Source organism: Cetorhinus maximus, chromosome 16 (genome assembly GCF_964194155.1).
Source record: "Cetorhinus maximus chromosome 16, sCetMax3.hap1.1, whole genome shotgun sequence".
NCBI classification, from domain to species: domain Eukaryota; kingdom Metazoa; phylum Chordata; class Chondrichthyes; order Lamniformes; family Cetorhinidae; genus Cetorhinus; species Cetorhinus maximus.
In genome coordinates this window covers 68,387,081-68,404,603 of record NC_135894.1, presented here as the reverse complement: position 1 = coordinate 68,404,603, position 17,523 = coordinate 68,387,081, and the positions used below count along the sequence as shown (strand labels likewise).

At 40.4% G+C, this 17,523-nt stretch overlaps 1 protein-coding gene and 1 long non-coding RNA gene across 12 annotated transcripts in view; one reads left to right on the top strand and one right to left on the bottom strand.

Annotated features, from left to right (window-relative positions):
• The window catches only part of gpr156 (G protein-coupled receptor 156), a 117,021-nt gene extending 99,955 nt beyond the window's left edge, over window positions 1-17,066 (top strand). For 6 of the 7 annotated variants that reach the window (XM_078559972.1, XM_078559971.1, XM_078559975.1 and 3 more), the window contains 6 exons: window positions 1,775-1,885; window positions 4,800-4,925; window positions 5,074-5,169; window positions 7,922-8,158; window positions 14,286-14,447; window positions 15,221-17,066. In XM_078559972.1, the coding sequence (XP_078416098.1) occupies window positions 1,775-1,885; window positions 4,800-4,925; window positions 5,074-5,169; window positions 7,922-8,158; window positions 14,286-14,447; window positions 15,221-16,642 (2,154 nt within the window). In that variant the 3' untranslated portion in view covers window positions 16,643-17,066. Of the gene's footprint in view, window positions 1-1,774; window positions 1,886-2,583; window positions 2,652-4,799; window positions 4,926-5,073; window positions 5,170-7,921; window positions 8,159-14,285; window positions 14,448-15,220 lie in introns of those variants that run through there. The other variant, XM_078559977.1, reaches the window with a different exon arrangement.
• Window positions 13,855-17,523, bottom strand: part of LOC144691664 (uncharacterized) — a 79,322-nt gene continuing 75,653 nt past the window's right edge. For 2 of the 5 annotated variants that reach the window (XR_013579181.1, XR_013579184.1), the window contains one exon: window positions 13,855-15,803. This is a non-coding gene — a long non-coding RNA (uncharacterized LOC144691664). Of the gene's footprint in view, window positions 15,804-16,420; window positions 16,536-17,523 lie in introns of all 5 variants that reach the window. The other 3 variants (XR_013579182.1, XR_013579185.1, XR_013579183.1) reach the window with 3 other exon arrangements.

Sequence of the window (17,523 nt, the reverse complement as noted above, 5' to 3'; positions counted from 1 at the left end):
ACTATCTGTTTTTATGTTTCTAGCTGGCTTTCTCTCGTACTCTAATTTCTCCCTCTTTATTAATCATTTAGTTATCTTTTGTTGTTCTTTATCTTCTGTTCAATTTTCTGACCTGCCACTCATCTTTGTGGAATTATAGCTTTTTCTTTTAATTTGATACTATCTTTAACCTCCTTAGTTAATAGCTAGCCATAGATGGTGTCTCCTTCCCTCATAGTATTTCTTTCTCACTGGAATGTATCTTTTCTGAGTATTCTGAAATATCTCCTTAAATGTCTGCCATTGCATCTCTACTGGCCTGTCCCTTAATCTAATTTCCCAGTTCACATTAGCCAACTCTGTCTTCATGCCCACACAATTGCCCTTATTCATGTTTAAAACACTAGTCTTAGATCCACTCTTTCTCTCCCTCAAACTGAATGTGAAATTCAATCATATTATGATCACTGCTACCTATGGGTGCCTTCACTATAAGTTCATTAATTAATCCTGTCTCATTGCACATTACCAGAACTAGTGTAGCCTGCTCTCTGGTTGCCTCTAGAATGTGCTGCTCTAAGAAACTGTCCCAAAAACACTATGAACTCATCATCTAGGCTACCATTGCCAATCTGATTCGTCCAATCTATATGTAGATTAAAATCACCCATGATTATTGCTGTACCTTTTTCACAAGCCCCCATTACTTTTTCCTGCATACCCCATCCTACAATGTGATTACTGTTAGGAGGCCTATAAACCACTCCCCCAAGTGACTTCTTACATTTATCATTTCTCATCTCTACCCAAACTGATTTTACATCTTGATCTCCAGAACTAAGGTCATCTCTCTCTATTGTACCAATGCCACCCTTAATTAACAGAACCATTTCCTGTCTTCCTGTCCTTCCTAAATGTCTTGAACCCTTAAATACTCAGGTCCCAGTCTTTGTCATCTTGCAGCCATGTTTCTGTAATTGCTGTCAGATCACACATATTTATTTCTATTTGCACTGTCAATTTACCTGTTTTGTTATGAATACTTCATGTATTCAGATACAGAACCTTCAGTTCTGTCTTTTTACTAGTTTTGTAACCTCTAGCCTTATATCTAGCCACTCTCAGCTTTGTACACTCTGTCCCTTCCTACCACACTCTGATCATCATTCCCTTTATTACTACCTTTCTCTCTTGCCTTGTCTCCTCCTTTTAATTTATCACACCTTCCCTCGCCTCCATTATTTAATTTAAAGCCCTCTCTACTGCCTTTGTTATATGACTCACCAGAACACCGGTGCCAGCATGGTTCAGGTGAAGACCATCCTAATGGTACAGCTCCCACTTTCCCCAGTACTGATGTCAGTGCTCCATGAATCGCAACCCACTTCCCCCACACCAATCTTTGAACCACACATTTAACTCTCAACTTATTGCCCTATGCCAATTTGTTCCTGTAAGACATCCCACCAGTGAAAATTGGATCTATTTGAAAGCAGCTGTACTTTTACATGTGCAGTTGCCTCTATGAGCCATGGATGAGCAAACTATAACCTGCCGCCATTTCCACACCAACCCCACCCCCCCGTGAAAATAGTGGGTACCAGGCTCGGGATTTCTGGAATCGGGGCTCCAGTGTCATTTTGGCAATGCTGGAGACCCCCTCTCTCTATACAAAAATTCACGCCTAAAGCATTTATTTCAGATCTCCCTGGCCATGGATTAAAGTGGTTTTAGCATTGCCAGAAATTATTTCAGTATATTTTGTTTAATCACAATCCTTAATTTTGAATTACAGATTCGCATATGGATGCTCTGCATAGGAACCTCATTGATATTTGGCCCCATATTGGGAAAGACATGGCGACTGTACAAAGTTTTCGTTCAGCGTGTCCCAGAGAAGAGAGTGGTAAGCCAACAAGTGAATCTTCATGACCTTTGCCTCACCCAAGCTCCCACTACTTTCCTGAACTTTACAAGGAGGCAAGCTCAAAAGAAAGGGAAATGAGCCATTTAGACTTGAAGACTTTATGTAACATTGGCAGTGGATACTGTCAGCAAACTCAAGGGGGTAGTGGGTAGCTATTTGGCAGGGAAAGCAATAGAAAGATGTAGGAAAATAGAGTGATGTATTGCATTTTCCAAACTCAATTGGGACTTTCCTACCAAAATGACCACAATTCCATATATTCCTGTGCTTCTAAAACATTATAAAACAATCACTATCAATTTTGTCTAAAATATTCTTGGCTAAAAATGATTTGTTCATAAGTAATAGGAAAGATAAATTACTTGATTGTTAAAGAAGCACCAGTTATGATTAATATATGCACATTGTGGCATGTGTCATTTACTGACCCTTAAAGGAAAGAAGATATATGACTCTTGCTTGAAAATTTATTCATGACCTCTTTGAAAGATCAGTGTGCATATAAAAAATAATAAGAGTTTTATAAATAAGATAATCTTCTGAGGCGTAAGTTATGTCAGTTATGAGAATAACATCACTCTCTTACCTGTTTCTGCTGTCTTTGTGTAACTATTTCTCTGTCCCCATTGGGTTTCTTTCCCCTTGAATTTTCATCTGCCTTTCCTCCCTTCCTTTCAGACGGGTGGCCTCCAACAGCTGAAGGCTGCATTTGGTGTTTGGGACCAAGGGTACAATGTGGTCTTCAGTGAGTTCTCCACCAGTTACTCATTCTTCCTCTCATTTACATCATTAATTCTGTCTCTTCCCCTTTTTGAGCTACCTGCTCAATGCTTATATCCTGCACCCCTCCCCAAGGGCAGGTGGCCAAACACCCTCTTAATTTTGTCCCATTATACACTGTAACCTCTCCAATCCAGAAATTTATTATTCAGAAACACCAGTTGTCCAGAGATTTTTTGAGCGTTTCTGTCAGCAAAACATGGGTTGAGATAATTAGTTCAAATATAAGTTTTGTGATTTTGAAAAATCAAACTAATATTAAACGAAAACCTCTCCCCACTTCAGTTTACTGTACTGTTTAAAAATTTAGAGATTACAAAACAAAAGCTTCAACAGGCAAGTAATCAGAAGACTGTAATTTTATTCTTTGTCATTCTTGCTCACAACCTTATATTTAAAAAAAAATCCACTACAATGTTTACTTCAGTAAACTCTATCTCTTAGGGGTTAGCAATTTGAAACTTTGTCTCAGAGATATAAGGAATTGGTATCTGTTAACAAAACACAGGAGAATAACTAATTGACATTGAAAATCAACTGATGGTTTACTTCTGAAAGTTGAATGAACACTGTTAAGTTCTCCATCTCTTTCCCCTCCCCAGCTTAATGTACCTTGATAATTATAGAACACTAAATATACAACAGATGTATAATCACCTCAGTTCACTAGCTTTCCACTTTCTTTCACGCTTATACCTTTATCGCTTCACATGAATTATTATTAAAGCCTTTGAAATTTGTCTTTTTTTTAACTATGAAGAAAAGCTCCGTGAATGTTCAAACCCAAAGAAACTATTTCAATAGTATAGCTTGCTGGTACTGAAATATCCTTGGAAGTTAGGCGCATTGAATAATCCAAATTTAGCTCACATTCACAGCTCTAGGCAAAATATCAAGTCTGAGCACAGACTTTTGGGAGAGGCTGAGGCCTTCCAAGTTAAAGTCTTTAATGAAGAAATTTTAAAAACCTCCGGACAAATCAATGCATACATTTAAATATGTTGTGAAATTTGTAGACATAAGAAAAATGATGTGTAAAATATCCTAGAAAGTTTTTGAGGGATTTGTGGGAAATCCACAGCCAAACTGTGCAATCACAGATTGATAATAGCCAATCATTTTGTGCCACAGTGTTATGCCTTTAGCACTGTAAAGCCTATCACAGTGTTGCCTAGAAGAGTAACAGGTACTGATAGTACTTGTACATTAATAAATTTTCTCTGAAATGTGTGTACATGTACAAGATTTAACAAATACAAGATAACTATTCATTAGATTCAGTCTAGAGTTGGTGATTTAATTACGCTCATGTCTAATAGTCAAAATATCAGCTCTTTCCACTGAAATATTAGTCAAATTTTTGCAGCAGTCAAACTGAGCTCTTTTAGCCCCACAAGAAGACTACCACGGCTGACTGCTTTTTTTTTTAGATAATATTTGTACTTCAAGAGGTATCTTCTATTTAGTGATTCCAGCTTGATATGGTTGTCAAGGGATTTCTATAACATAGAACTGCAATGTGTTCAGTATCACCCTAGTGCTCTTGAAAAATTATCCTATCATTTGTAATTAAATTCATTTTTGTAGTCATTAAATGTCTATTTTATGACAGGAATTACTTTTCAAAGTATATTTTTGCAGCAGCTGCACTACCATTAGGACTCCAATGATGGTGCTGTAAAACTGAGAGAAGTCACTGTCCTAATAGTGTTACTTCCAAAATTTAGCAATACCAGAACTTTGATTCACGCATTGTAATTGTTTGCCTCTAGTTCTCAACAACGATTTCGGAAAAGCAAAAAGAGTGAAGGTTATGAGCTTTATACACCACAGGCCTTAAATTTGCTGATTGCAACTGCAGATGTTTCAATATCTGTAGTGTTCTTTTTTCTGTAGCCATTAAAGACGATTGTTCTCTGAATTTCATTTTAATTTTAGTTGGTCTGGAATTGGTTAAATTGGAGAAGCACTGAAAAAGCTTTAACTCACACTACTCATGAATTAAACAAACAATCTCATTATAATTTCATATTGCTGTTTCTTATCTGAGCCAAGTAATTGGTGATTCATTTATTTCCATGACGCAGTGATCCAAATTTGCTTTCTTTTTCAGATTATCAAAGACATTCAGTTACTGGGGCTGGTAGCTGGAGTGATTGGGTTGGATATTCTGATTCTGGTGACGTGGGGTATTGCTGACCCACTTCGGTGTATGCAATCTTTAAATGCAGGAATGAGGGTAAACAAAAATTTTTAATTTTGATGCTGCTTTTTTCCTTTTTGTGAAAAGTTACAGATTTTCTAATGCAAAACAATTTATTTTTATTTGCTATTAGTGAATCTCCTATAGAATTGCACAAAATTTTTGGTATTTTCTCATTCCTTAGGCAATTGAAAAAGATCTTTCCTACTCTATCACAATCATGAAATGTTGTGTTTCTCGTTACACAGACATCTGGATCATTCTTATTTCACTCCTAAAGGTATGAATTCTTACTTCTCTCTTATAATTTTTTTTTTGGTTTTTAAAGACTAAAAGCTTGGTATCACCTTTTTTTGTTCTTGGTGGGGCTGGTGTTATGATAATTCTGGCAAGACTGCATTTATTGGGCCACCTTAGCATTTGGCTTCCTATAACATTGACAGTCGAGCATATAGTATGGGACTTGGGTCATATTGGAAGCCAGATCAGGCTGAGGTGGCAGTTTCTCTCCTTTGAACGATATTAGTGAACCAGTCACTCTTTGGTGACTTGGCAACTTTTTTGGTAATTTATTTTTCTGGTTCCAGCCTGTGATCCCCAATTTGTTCAATTTCACTCATCAGCACTCGCTGCTAGTCTGGTTCTATAACTCCTACATGACTTACTCTTTTCAACCTTGATGGCCCTTGTGACCCTCCATCTTGACTACTCAATATAAATTAGGATGGGCAATAAATGCTGGTCTTGCCAGTGATACTCATATCCCATGAATGTTTTTAAAAAAAATGTTACCTGTGATTTTTAAAGTAAAAACTAGAATTCATGTTAAAGTAACTTGTACAGTGGTGGATCTAGAATTCTGCCGACTGGGAAAAATTCCCTTGCACTGCCTCTCTCATAACCATATCTAACTGGACCATGTCAATGTTCTCTCCTCTGCCAAACAGGAACATTTGAGATTGAAGCTTATTTTCTCCATTACCAAATGTGTCCTTAAACTATTCTCTCCTCCACTCCTTTTTTCCAACAGTTGCAAGGAGCTTATGGACTTTTGTCACTAAGATTGGGACTATCCATTCAATTGTCTTTGCTGTCTCTCTGCTCCCAATCCCCTTTCTCTTTGTGCACAAGCCAAACATCCCCCTAGGCTTCACCAACTTCCACCTGCCTCAACCTGAACTTGCATCTTTCTTCTGTTTCTCTCTATCTTCATGTCATCTGAGTTAATCTTGAACAAGAGACCCAGGTCTTGCCCACTTGACCACATCCTACTAAACAGATGACTATCCAGCCTCCCTCCTTGGCCCCTATGTCAGCTGACAAAGTAGATTAGTCATGCTTCTTGGTTATTATCCCCCTTTTTCAAAACCATCATCACCACTCCTTTCTTGAAATCTTTCTCCTTGCAGACCATTGCCCATCTCCAGCCTTCCTTGCCTCTCCGAAATCCTTTGCACAGGCTGCTTCCAAAATATACACTCGTTTTTGCCACAAGTCCATGTTCAGATTTCTCCAATCAATTTTCTGGCCTTGCCCCATCACTGAAACAGCTCTAACCAAAGTCGCAAATGTCAGTCACTTGACTGCGGTGTGTATTCCTTCCTTAAACTTTCTGAAGTCTTTGACATGGCGAACTACACTATCTTCCATTTCTCGGCTCAGTGAAAAGACCCTTGCCTGGTTCCGTTCTTAACAATAGGATCATAGCCAAAACATCAAAGCAATGATTTCTGTTCCTGTGCCAGCGGCATTACCTCAAGTTCCCCAAGGATCCAATCATGGCAGTTTCATCTTTCACGTGCTTCAAATTTTAAAATTTCTATCCTCTTTAAATCCTTTCATGGACTCACCCCTTCCTAATTCTGTGATCGCCTCTAGCCCTACACCTGCGCCCCCCATTTGCCCCAACATTGAAGGCTATGCATTCTGTTGTCCAGGCTGCACCCCAGTTCTGTCTCTCCACTGTGTGTTTGTTGACCCTGCATTGTCAGACTGCTTGTCCGACATCCACTCATGAATGAACCACAATTTCCTCAACATAACCACTGGGAAGACAAAAGCCACTGCCATAATTTCTTTACGGTACCACACATTCCAACCCTGTCTCTGGCTGCTGTTTCATGCTTAATGGTCTCTTTGCAACTTTGGCATCATATTTAACCCGAGTTAAACTTCTGATCCTTGTGCTCTTTCTCGCAAAAAGTCACCTACATCCACCTTCATAACCTTAGCCCATCTACTGTTGAAACCCTTGTCCATGCCTTATACACCTCCAGGCTGACATTGGTTCCCAGTCTAACACCTCCAATCCTCATTGTCATGTTTAACTCCCTTCATAGCCTCTTCCCCTCCTGTACCTCCTACAATCTCATCCTTTGAAATCTTAGCTACTCCGGTTCTGGCTTTTAGTGCTTCCTCTCCCTCCCTTCACTTCACCATTGATGGCTGTGCCTTTAGCACTGGAAGTACCTGGCAAGCTACTCAGCCTACCTCTCCTACATTAAAGCTCTCCTTAATATTTCCTCCTTTAGCTCTGCACCCATTTATTTCTGATTACGCATCTGAAGGAACTTGGCAAATTGTTTTACACTAAAGGTGCTATATAAATGCATGATGTTGTATCATTAAGCAAAATCAGAATTCAATTTTTCATTCTAGCTGGCATGTCTCAAGTTACTGCTCTGTCTTTCTTGTCATCTCGTGCTGCTTTGTGCTTCACTTCATCTTTTCTCATACCTGTATCTCTTGTCCCTATACTCCCTATCAACTTTTGTCCTACTCTGCTCTGTTTCTCTGCTTTGTTGCTCAGCCACTCATTTTCTCCCTATTACTTGCAATTGACAATATGAGAAAGTCATCACCTTTCTACTTAGATGACTTCTTAACTGCCTCACTCAGATGCAAACTTCATTATCTCACTCATTTGAATCTACTTTTAACAAGTTTTGATTTTTTTTTAGGTTTCTGTTGATGAGTTCTGAGGTGTTCACTTACTTGCTACTGACAGCTTGTTTCTTTTTTTCTGAACTCAGGGAAGTCTTCTACTATATGGCACATATCTAGCTGGTTTAACCAGCAATGTCAGCTCTCCCCCTGTAAACCAGACTGTCACCATCATGGTGGGAGTTTATTTGAACATGTTCACTGCAGGAATAATTATTCCCATTACCAGATTCTTGAGTTCCTGGCCCAATCTTTCCTATGGTATCACCTCTGGGGGAATCTTTGTATGTACCTCAACTATCAACTGTCTCATCTTCCTCCCACAGGTAAGAGAAAATGAACAATTCCAACATATTTAGGAAGATGTAATTAATTAACTAATAGATGAGTGGAAAATGATGCATTATTACCTCCTTAACTTATATATAACATTTGATATGATTGACTATGCTGCCTTCCTTCATTGCCTCTCCTACATTGTCCAGGTAATGGAACTGAACTTGCTTGGATCTACTCCTACAAGACTCTGAATAAAGACAGACTATTTCCAACAATATCTCTTCCCATCCCAGCAAAAGTTCCTTCCAGGATCTCTCTTGACCTCCCTTCTCTTCCTCAACTACATGCTACCTGTTGAGAATGTCATCCATAGCTTTGGGGTTTCCATTTATATTTATGCTGATGACATCCAGTTCTCACCACATCCTTCAACTCCATGACCACTTCAGAGCTGTCTGACATGAAGAAATAGACAATTTCTTCCAACTGAACATAGAGCTAACTAAATATATTATTTTCCTTCTCCTCAAACTATAACCCTCGCTACTGTCTACACCCCCTTTCCTGAAGCCTGAACCAGTTAGTGCAAATCTTAACATGCTGTTTGACTCAGAGCAGAGGTTCAAAGTACACATTCTATCAAATCAGGTCCAAAAGGAATTTTCACTCCCACCCTTTTATGCTAAGTCTCCAACCCCCACCCTCTCTTTCAGCTTCTGTGGTTTTAGAAGGATAGAATGCATGGATGCCATACACATTTTCAAGATGTTCTGTACCTCTGCTCATGCTGTACACAGATGCTGTGCCATGGAGAACAAAGATTAGTTCCTCTGCTGAGGTTAGTTCCCAATCTGAGCCATGCTAAACAGAGGCTACAGTTTCTCTAGAGGGATGAGAGCAGCTTGGATCAGGATATCCTCCATAGTGATAATGTATGTGCTCCTAGCAGCAATCTGCCTGCTTTCTCAGCATCTGGAACTTGAAGTGTGAGGAAAATAACCACACCTAAAAATTTACCAATATAATTTTAAAGATTTTCTAGGCATTAGTCAAACTGATGTCTATCAGTTACAAAACAAAAGTGGAACTCAAACAGTGTATGTATGTTAAATCTAGGGGCAGAATCTTGTGCCCTCCCAGTGGCAGGTTTGTTGGCAGTGGGGCACCTAATTGAGCGGAAGTGTGGTGGGTGGGGACGCCATCACATTCCTGCCTCCATCCTGCTTAAATCTGTGGTGGCAAAGCCCATGGGGAGGGACCGTTATCGGCCTTTCCACCCTGCCGCCAGCTGAGGTCTTTAAATGGTCAGTTAATGGTCACTTAAAAGCCTCATCCTGCTGCTGCTAGTATTAACCCAGCTGTGGATGGGTGACTCGCCATGCAGGGAACACAACAAGTAAACCCATGGGGTTAGGGGTCCCTTGTTCAAAAGCATTCATTACCTGATCAAGGGACCCGGTATCAGGAAGGTGGAGGAGTCAGCTGAGATCACTTCCCTGCCCTTGCTGCCAACTCCCTTCCCCAGCACACCCCACAACTGCCACCCCATGACCACCCTCACCTCCTTCCTCCCACCATCACTCACCTCTGGCCTGGGATCCAGCGATGATCCTGGGCCTTGGTTGTGTGTCGTAGTGGCGTCAGCAGCTGCTGCCTCCCTGGTGGCGCTGCTGTTCAACAGAGCTGCCGGCCTCTAATTAGCCAGCAGCTCTTGGCAGACAAGACTTCTGCCCTGGGAGTCCTTGAACCCAGGGGAACGCCCGCTGCTGGCATATTAAGTGCCTGAATGGCACATGATGCAGCAGGCCTTCTCAAAAAGAGATGATGCTGGGGGAGTCTCGCTGGCTCTCCAACCTGCAGCCGAGATCCCCATCACCTCCCCAAAATTCTGCCCTAGAAATCAATGTTATCTGGATTGAATTTTATCTATCTCTGTATCCAGAATGTCACAATTATCAATATGTAATTTGCTAACTTTTTCAGATATTCAAATAAAGCTTTGTACTGTCCAGCACTTCTGTTTTGGGCATACAGAATTCCCCTTCTTACTACATACATTTGTAGAATGGCCCTCATTTTATATACTGTAGATTGCAGCATATTAGTCGACCTGACATACAAGGAGACCCCCATTTCTTCAGTGCCAAAAATCACGTTTAGGGTTTAGGCCAATCGTCTTCGAAGAAATGTTATACTTGAATTAAGAGTCGGCCTCAACTTTTCACCGCAGAAATGCATGTTTTACTCACCTTATAAGTCAACACATAGGATCAGGCAGGCAATACAGACAGGGTTGCCAAGAAGATGTGTGGGGGTTTGAGACACATCCACACAGAGCAGCCCTCATGTGGTGTGAACGACAAACAGAAATGGGTCCTCTGGCATAAAAAATGAAGAACGAAACTGTTTTCAGGCTAAAAATGGTAACATTTGCTAACTCGTCAAATAACTGTACTGCGTGAGGGTGTTAGTGAAGAACTGATGAGAGAATGGAATAAGAAGGAATCCACCCTGAAGAAGATGCCCAAGACCAAATGCGCCATGAGAACCAGGGACCAGCCACTGGTCTTGAGAAACATGTATCGGAATGGGTCCTCAAAAATTGTCAGAATGGTTACATCGTCACCAGAAATGCAATGCGTAAATACGCACTTAAGTTCACCAAATCAAACTGAGTCCAGCAAAGATTTCAGAGCAAGTTACTTGCTGTACTCACTTTATGGAATGGACATGTCTAGTGTTGCGGCAGAGGAACAATACCGCTGAGACTATCAAAAATCTCGATGCCAAAATTACCTGTTTCCAACGATTCATCGGACAACAGCAAAAACACAAGTAACCATTACGTCACATCGGCAACATAGATGAAGCACCCATGAATTTTGATACGCCCAACAACTGAACTGTGGAATGGAAAGGTTCAAGAACAGTTCTAGTGGAAACCACAGGACATGAGAAGACATGATTCATGGTGGTACTAGCCTGCATGGCCGATGGAACAAAATTAAAGCCTATGGTAATTTTCAAATGTAAAATCATGCTGAAAATCAAGTTCTCCACAGGAGTTTTTGTGCACATCCATGACAACGGTTGGATGGATGAGGATGGAGTGAAGTTGTGGAATAGGTGTCCTGGTGGCCTACACAAAGAATGCAGCATATTCGTGTGGGACATGCTCAGATCCCATATTACCGATGAGATCAAGAGGTGTCTGCAAAGAAATAACCAACACCGCAGTTATACCAGGGAGGGGGTCTAATGTCCATAGTTCAGCCTTTGCATGTGTGCCTCAACAAGCCATTCAATGATCATGTTCATGCCAAATGGAATAAGTGGATGGTTGGAGAAAAGGTCTTCACAAAGAGTGGAAATATGGGTGCTGCACCGCTTCACGGTTCGTGTGGTTGTGTCATCAAATCATAGGAGCTATTATTGCACAAACTGTTATCAGATAGTTCAAAAAATGCAGAATATCCAATTCGATGGATGGAGAGAAAGATGATTTGTTGTGGAGTGATCATTCTGAAACTGAAAGTACCAAATCTGATCCAGAGTGGGATCCTTACAATGTTGCCATAGCCAAAGTGACTCAGACCGAATTTGATGAACTCTTTGTGTTGGATGCCGAAGACAATGGGCTGAATTTTGCCGTCAGCGAGCAGGGGGCGGGGTCCGCTCGCCGACGCACAAAATGACGTGGGATGACCTCGGGGGGAACCTCCAACGTCATCCCACCCCATTTAAATTTTCAGGAAGGCGGGGGCACAGCGAGATCAACTGTCCGCCCGCCGACCTGTCAATGGCCAATTGAGGCCATTGACAGGATCATTAAAACAACTAAAGGACCTGCCCATCCAACCTTAAGGGATTTAAAAGGTTGAATAAAGTTTTAATGAAATTTATTAACATGTCCCATCTCGTGTGATATTGTCACATGAGGGGGAAATGTTAAGGATTTTTTCTAATTTTCATGTTTATACAACTGTCAGTGATCTCCCTGAGGCAGCACTTAGCCTCAGAGAGATATGCACTCTTTCATGCGCATGCACTCTCGCTTTTGGGGAATTCCTCCCACCCCCCCCCACCCCCTGCCCACACAGGAAGCGCATAGCGCTTCCCGCTGGGCGTTACGCTGGGTGGGCCTTAATTGGCCCGCCCACTTAAAATGACGGCGGGGCCCGCTTCTCTGGCGGGGATCGGCTCACCGCCTGCCGGAGATTGGGTCGGGCCCACCCGCCTGGCAGTCAGAAAATTCTGCCCAATTAATCTGATGGCTTTAAAATGTTTTGATAGTGGTTAAAGGTATCCTTGTATAATTAATGCATTCAATAAAATGTAGAACATTGATTTAATTTGAATTACTGGTGCTTTTTTGATATTTACAAAAAGCAACTGCCTACACCAACACGGTGGTGTTCGGTGTATAAGTCAACCCCTGTTTTTGGAAGGATTGTTTGAGGCTTCAAAGGTCAATTTATATGCTACGATCTACGGTATTTGATTGCATGCACATTCATTAGGTTAGCAGGATAGTTTTGTTGCATAAAGAGGATTTTAATTTTTACTAAGTTGTTATTGTCTGGAATTGATGCTCAGTACCCTGGCAGGTTTGCCTGTCTGTGCTTACACAGGCTTATTAGCATTCAGCTGCTTGTAGTTGCAGTATGGCTCATGGCTGGTATCCAGCATACGCACTAGATATGTCTTATCACTGACCAGCTGAGTATACACGACCCTTCAAAAGACACAAAGGGTCACATATTAATTTCTTTCACACCATCATAAGAACATCAATTTCCTTCATCTGTTTTATATGTAATTGGTCAACTGTGGTTTTGAAAGTTTGTAATTTTGTATCAATGACAGAGAAACTGAACATTCCATTCATTTTTGCTGAAGTGATATTCAGGCATTGTGTTGAATATGAACATAATAAGGAAGTTGTAGCTGAATGTGAAGCCAGTAGAGCTGTATTGTAATTTAAAAAAAGGAACATCCACCAAAAGTTTACACTACTTTTGTACCCTCTGAGAGGCTGGAGGATTTGTGGCACTATGACAGGAATGAGAGAGGCAATTATATAATTATACTTTGATTTTTAAGTCGTTTGAGACACGGGGCTGAATTTTCATTTCCTGACGCTGAGCAAACCACATCGGGAGGAAGAAACAGAAGGAGTGCAGAGCTGCATTTTTAGATTTCCCTTCTGACGATTCTCTTTATCATTTTTGTCGGGTGGAAAGACGTGGCTGGTCCCTAACCGACGCTCACATAAAGTAGCATTGGGTTTGCTACTTAAATGCCTGTTCCAAAATAAAGCTTCCCTGTCATTGCTATTTTCATGTAGGTGGGTGGGTTTCTCAAGGCTGTGGGAACCATGCAAGGTAAATCAGTTTGTGAACCTTAGGGGGAAGCCTGCTATGGAGTTAGGAAATTTTTGACAGATAAGTTTTAAAGCTCTTGTCAACTTCAATTGTCATAATGTAATGGTTTACGATGATTTAAGTATGTTTTCAATACAGCGGTTTGAATTTCACATTGATTTAATGTCCTGACATCTACTGTTCCTTTGAAATACTCTTCCAGTATCCACTAGATACAGAACCAATAAGCCATATAATAACACTGGCAAGTCTTTTTTTAAAATTCATGAGCATTTCAATGAGGCATTCAACAGTCCCTTTGAAGAAAATTTTCCCTCTTACCTACTCATAAAACTGTCAGTAAAAAACAGCCAGTAAAATTCCCGTTGAAGAAATCTTTAATCTTGTTCAAATAAACAAGCAGGTATTGAAAAACCACTTCAAAGAAAGATCAAGTTATTACAAGGTAATAAAGCTGTTAATCAAACAAAGTTAGCAGTCCCCTTTTCAACAGTGTAAACAAACCACTACCAGGCTGTTTCCATTAGTCAGTCTTGGAGTTCAGCCGAGCATTCACAATGGGATAATCTGGTAACCGAATCAACAGAAGCGGGCTAAATGGATCGCCTGGATTTTGTGGTACCAATGACAGAGAAACATTGGTACCATCATTACTCCCCTGAAACTAACAGCAACTTCTGCAGTCCATACATGCACAGTTAAACACTGAACATAGAATATTTTTGCTTCATACAGAACTTTCAATAAATTACAGAAAATCCAAATTTATTCTTCAGAGTTCTGTTTACAGGTCAGACAGTGGAAGCAATTGGAGGAAGAATTGAGCCACACTCCAAATCAGATGGCCAAATATTTCAACAGTCCAAGCAAGAGCTTTCGTTCCATGTACAGCGATGACCAGATCTATTACCTGCTTGGAGAAAATAACTCCATGAAGCGACTCCTTACTGAGGTAGTACATTAATGTATAATGCCAACATTGTCATTGTAAATGTATGAAATAGTTGCTGAGGATTGGTAAAACATGAGTCTGTAAAAACTGTCCTTATATAGTGGGGCTGATAATGCAATTGGACGCACCCAAATAGCAGCATTTTGCTGTGCTATCCAGCAATGAAGCCTACTCTGCTTGATGCACATAGCAATGTGATAGGGGAGTGCATGAAGTTTGTGCAGTTATTGTGTGAAAGGCTTTTGAAGGGCTAAATTTGATCCCAAGGTCTGAGCAGCTCTGGATAGGCTGAGCATCCTAGTGAAGCAGATGGTGCAAGATGGACAGGGAATAGTGGATGGCACAGGATGCCCAGACAAAAAATAAATTTGAAATGGAGAACACTGATACTGAAATCTACTTCTCAACATGCATCCTGCCATGGGATTCACATTGCATCAGCGTGAAGGTTTCTGTCACATGTGTCAACCACAGATTTTTTTACCTTCCTACTAAGAAACACAGTACTGGTTAAAATCAGTTATTCTCTGAAAATAGAGAACGCACCAACGTGAAGAAAGGGAAATCTGAGATTGCTACGTCTTTCACTGTTTCCCGGTTCAGCTGTTGTAAAATATGGATGAATCTGTTTGTTAGATTGCATTACTTTAATTGTTGAAGCATGTTGACGAACAACCCCTATGGGAAGAAAAAGGAAATTCAATTATTAAACATGAAAATAAAGTATGTATCAAACTATAATGTGGGTTGATTTTTTTTTCTCCTTCCTATAGAAAAATGCAGTAATTGAAAGTCTACAGGAACAGGTTAATAACGTAAAGGATAAGTTGATGCATTTAATGGCACCAGATTGCCCTGAAGAGCCGATGGGTCACATTTCCACATCAGAATCCAGGACAGCGCACCACCCTTTGATTGATTCTGAGGTCAAATGTCACAACATAGAAACAGAAGATCCAGCAAGTGTGAAACTTTTATCAGACGTACAGGACAATCTAGATCAGACCCTTGGTTCACATCAAGATCTTAACCTTCTGTCGATACAGAGTAATTTACAACAAATCATAGGGGATGCTAAGAATGCCTCAGACAGAGCTCTGCATTCTCAGAAGGGGCCAGAATATGACATAGATTATCAAAGTTTTCATAGAGACACTCCAAACCATTTAGGACTGCCAGAAAATCCTGAGAATAGTATTGAATTTTTTCCAAAATCATGTGATACCTTGGAAATGGCCCCAGAAATTCAGATCAACATAGATGACTGTGTGAAAATGACCCAGCAAACCACAGGTGAAATCCTGGTCTCTTCTGCAATCCATCCATCAATTAGATCCAGGTCAGTTGAATGTCCTTCTGTCAAAGATCAAACAAAAGTGATCAAAAACAATTATGTGAGCAGTGAGAAACTGCAAGAGATTCTGCAGGAGCTAAATGTTAATGCTGTCAGCTCAATCAGTTCACCAGGCAGACCAAGACGAATCCCACAGAATTTTCCGCTTGAACAGTGTACTAGGACAGCAGAGCAATTAAAACATTACTATCATAGTATTTCTCCATATATGATGAGACGAAGGAGGCCACCTTTTTATTCAAAAAGGGGTACACCTCCTCCCTATTATTTTCTACACTCAACAGCCCGACATACCAAGTGTATGGTTAATGAAGACTTAAACAGGGATACAATAACTACTGACACTAGTCAACTGCAGAGCATTCACCACAAAAGATTAACAGATGAAAATGGGTCTACCAGTCTCTCAGCAACTTCAAGCTTAATGAAGAAAATGAATGTACTGTCTGACAGCTATCAACCATCTGGCAAAACAGACCAAAGCAATAGTTATGTCTACTGTCCTGCTTTAGAAGGAAAATATATTATGAAGCCCTATTCAAGCCTGTACTTTAAGAAAGCACACTTATCCTCTGAAGAAATTGAAGTAGCTGGTAAAGAGGGACCTTTTCAAACATACCAGTATGATTATTCAGACTCTGAATCGAGTAGCTCAGATGAAACTTTTTGCTGTTACCACAGGTCGTGTTGTGAAGGATGCTGTCGGGGTTCATACAATTCCAGTACTTCAGAAACTTCAGATAGTGAGCAATGTAATCCATCATTCAATTGGTCACAAAAACATTTTCGTAACCACCCAATTGTTAATTTTAAAGAGGACTTAAAACCTACATTTGTATGATCAATTCAAAGAGCTTGGAACATTTTCAAATGCACCACATAAATTCTCCTTTGTCAATTGCCTTTCAGTAAGACAATCTTTTCTACATGGATAGTGGCATAATGTCCTTTATGTAATGAGGGAGAATGAATAACTCTATTACTAGAGTGTCCTTTTCTAATTGTATGCTTGCTTTTTGATAATATCCCTCAAAAATAATACTTGAATGTAAGCTTAAACCATAGGATCTCTCGATAAAGCAAGTATGAATTTATCCCACAGCTCAAAGACACTTGCCACCTGCAATTCTATACTCAGATACGTGGAATGTAATTGTTTTACATTTGAAAAGGAAATCTCATTTAACTTGAAAGGAGAACCACCATCTGTTGTCAGACCTGTACTGTGAGCCTTTGCCAGCATTAATATAGTTATTGACAAATCAAAAAGGACTGGAACATAAATACTAAATTATATAAACCTCAGACGTTTTAAGATGGGTAATCACAATGACTCTTTACACGTACAGGGCTGAATTTTAAGCTGATCGGGCGTGTGTGCACCCAACACAATCAGGCGTGAAATCGCACGAGATGACGTTGGGCGAGCGTCCCGACGTCATCCCGCACCCACACGATATTTCGTTCGGTGGGCGCGTGCAAAAGTCGGAAGCGCACCCACCAACAATTGAGAGGGCAATTAAGCCCATTAATGGTGCAATTGCCTGTCATTTTACGTAGCCCGTCCAACCTTACAGTTGGCGGATGGGCGAATCGGCCAGGTGGTCTTTACATTTTTCATGAAACCTCATCCAAGGGCGGGATGAGGTTTCCGTTATTAAATAAAATAAAAAATAGAAATCTGTGGACAGCATTTTTATAATTTGATTGTGATGCTTGGAC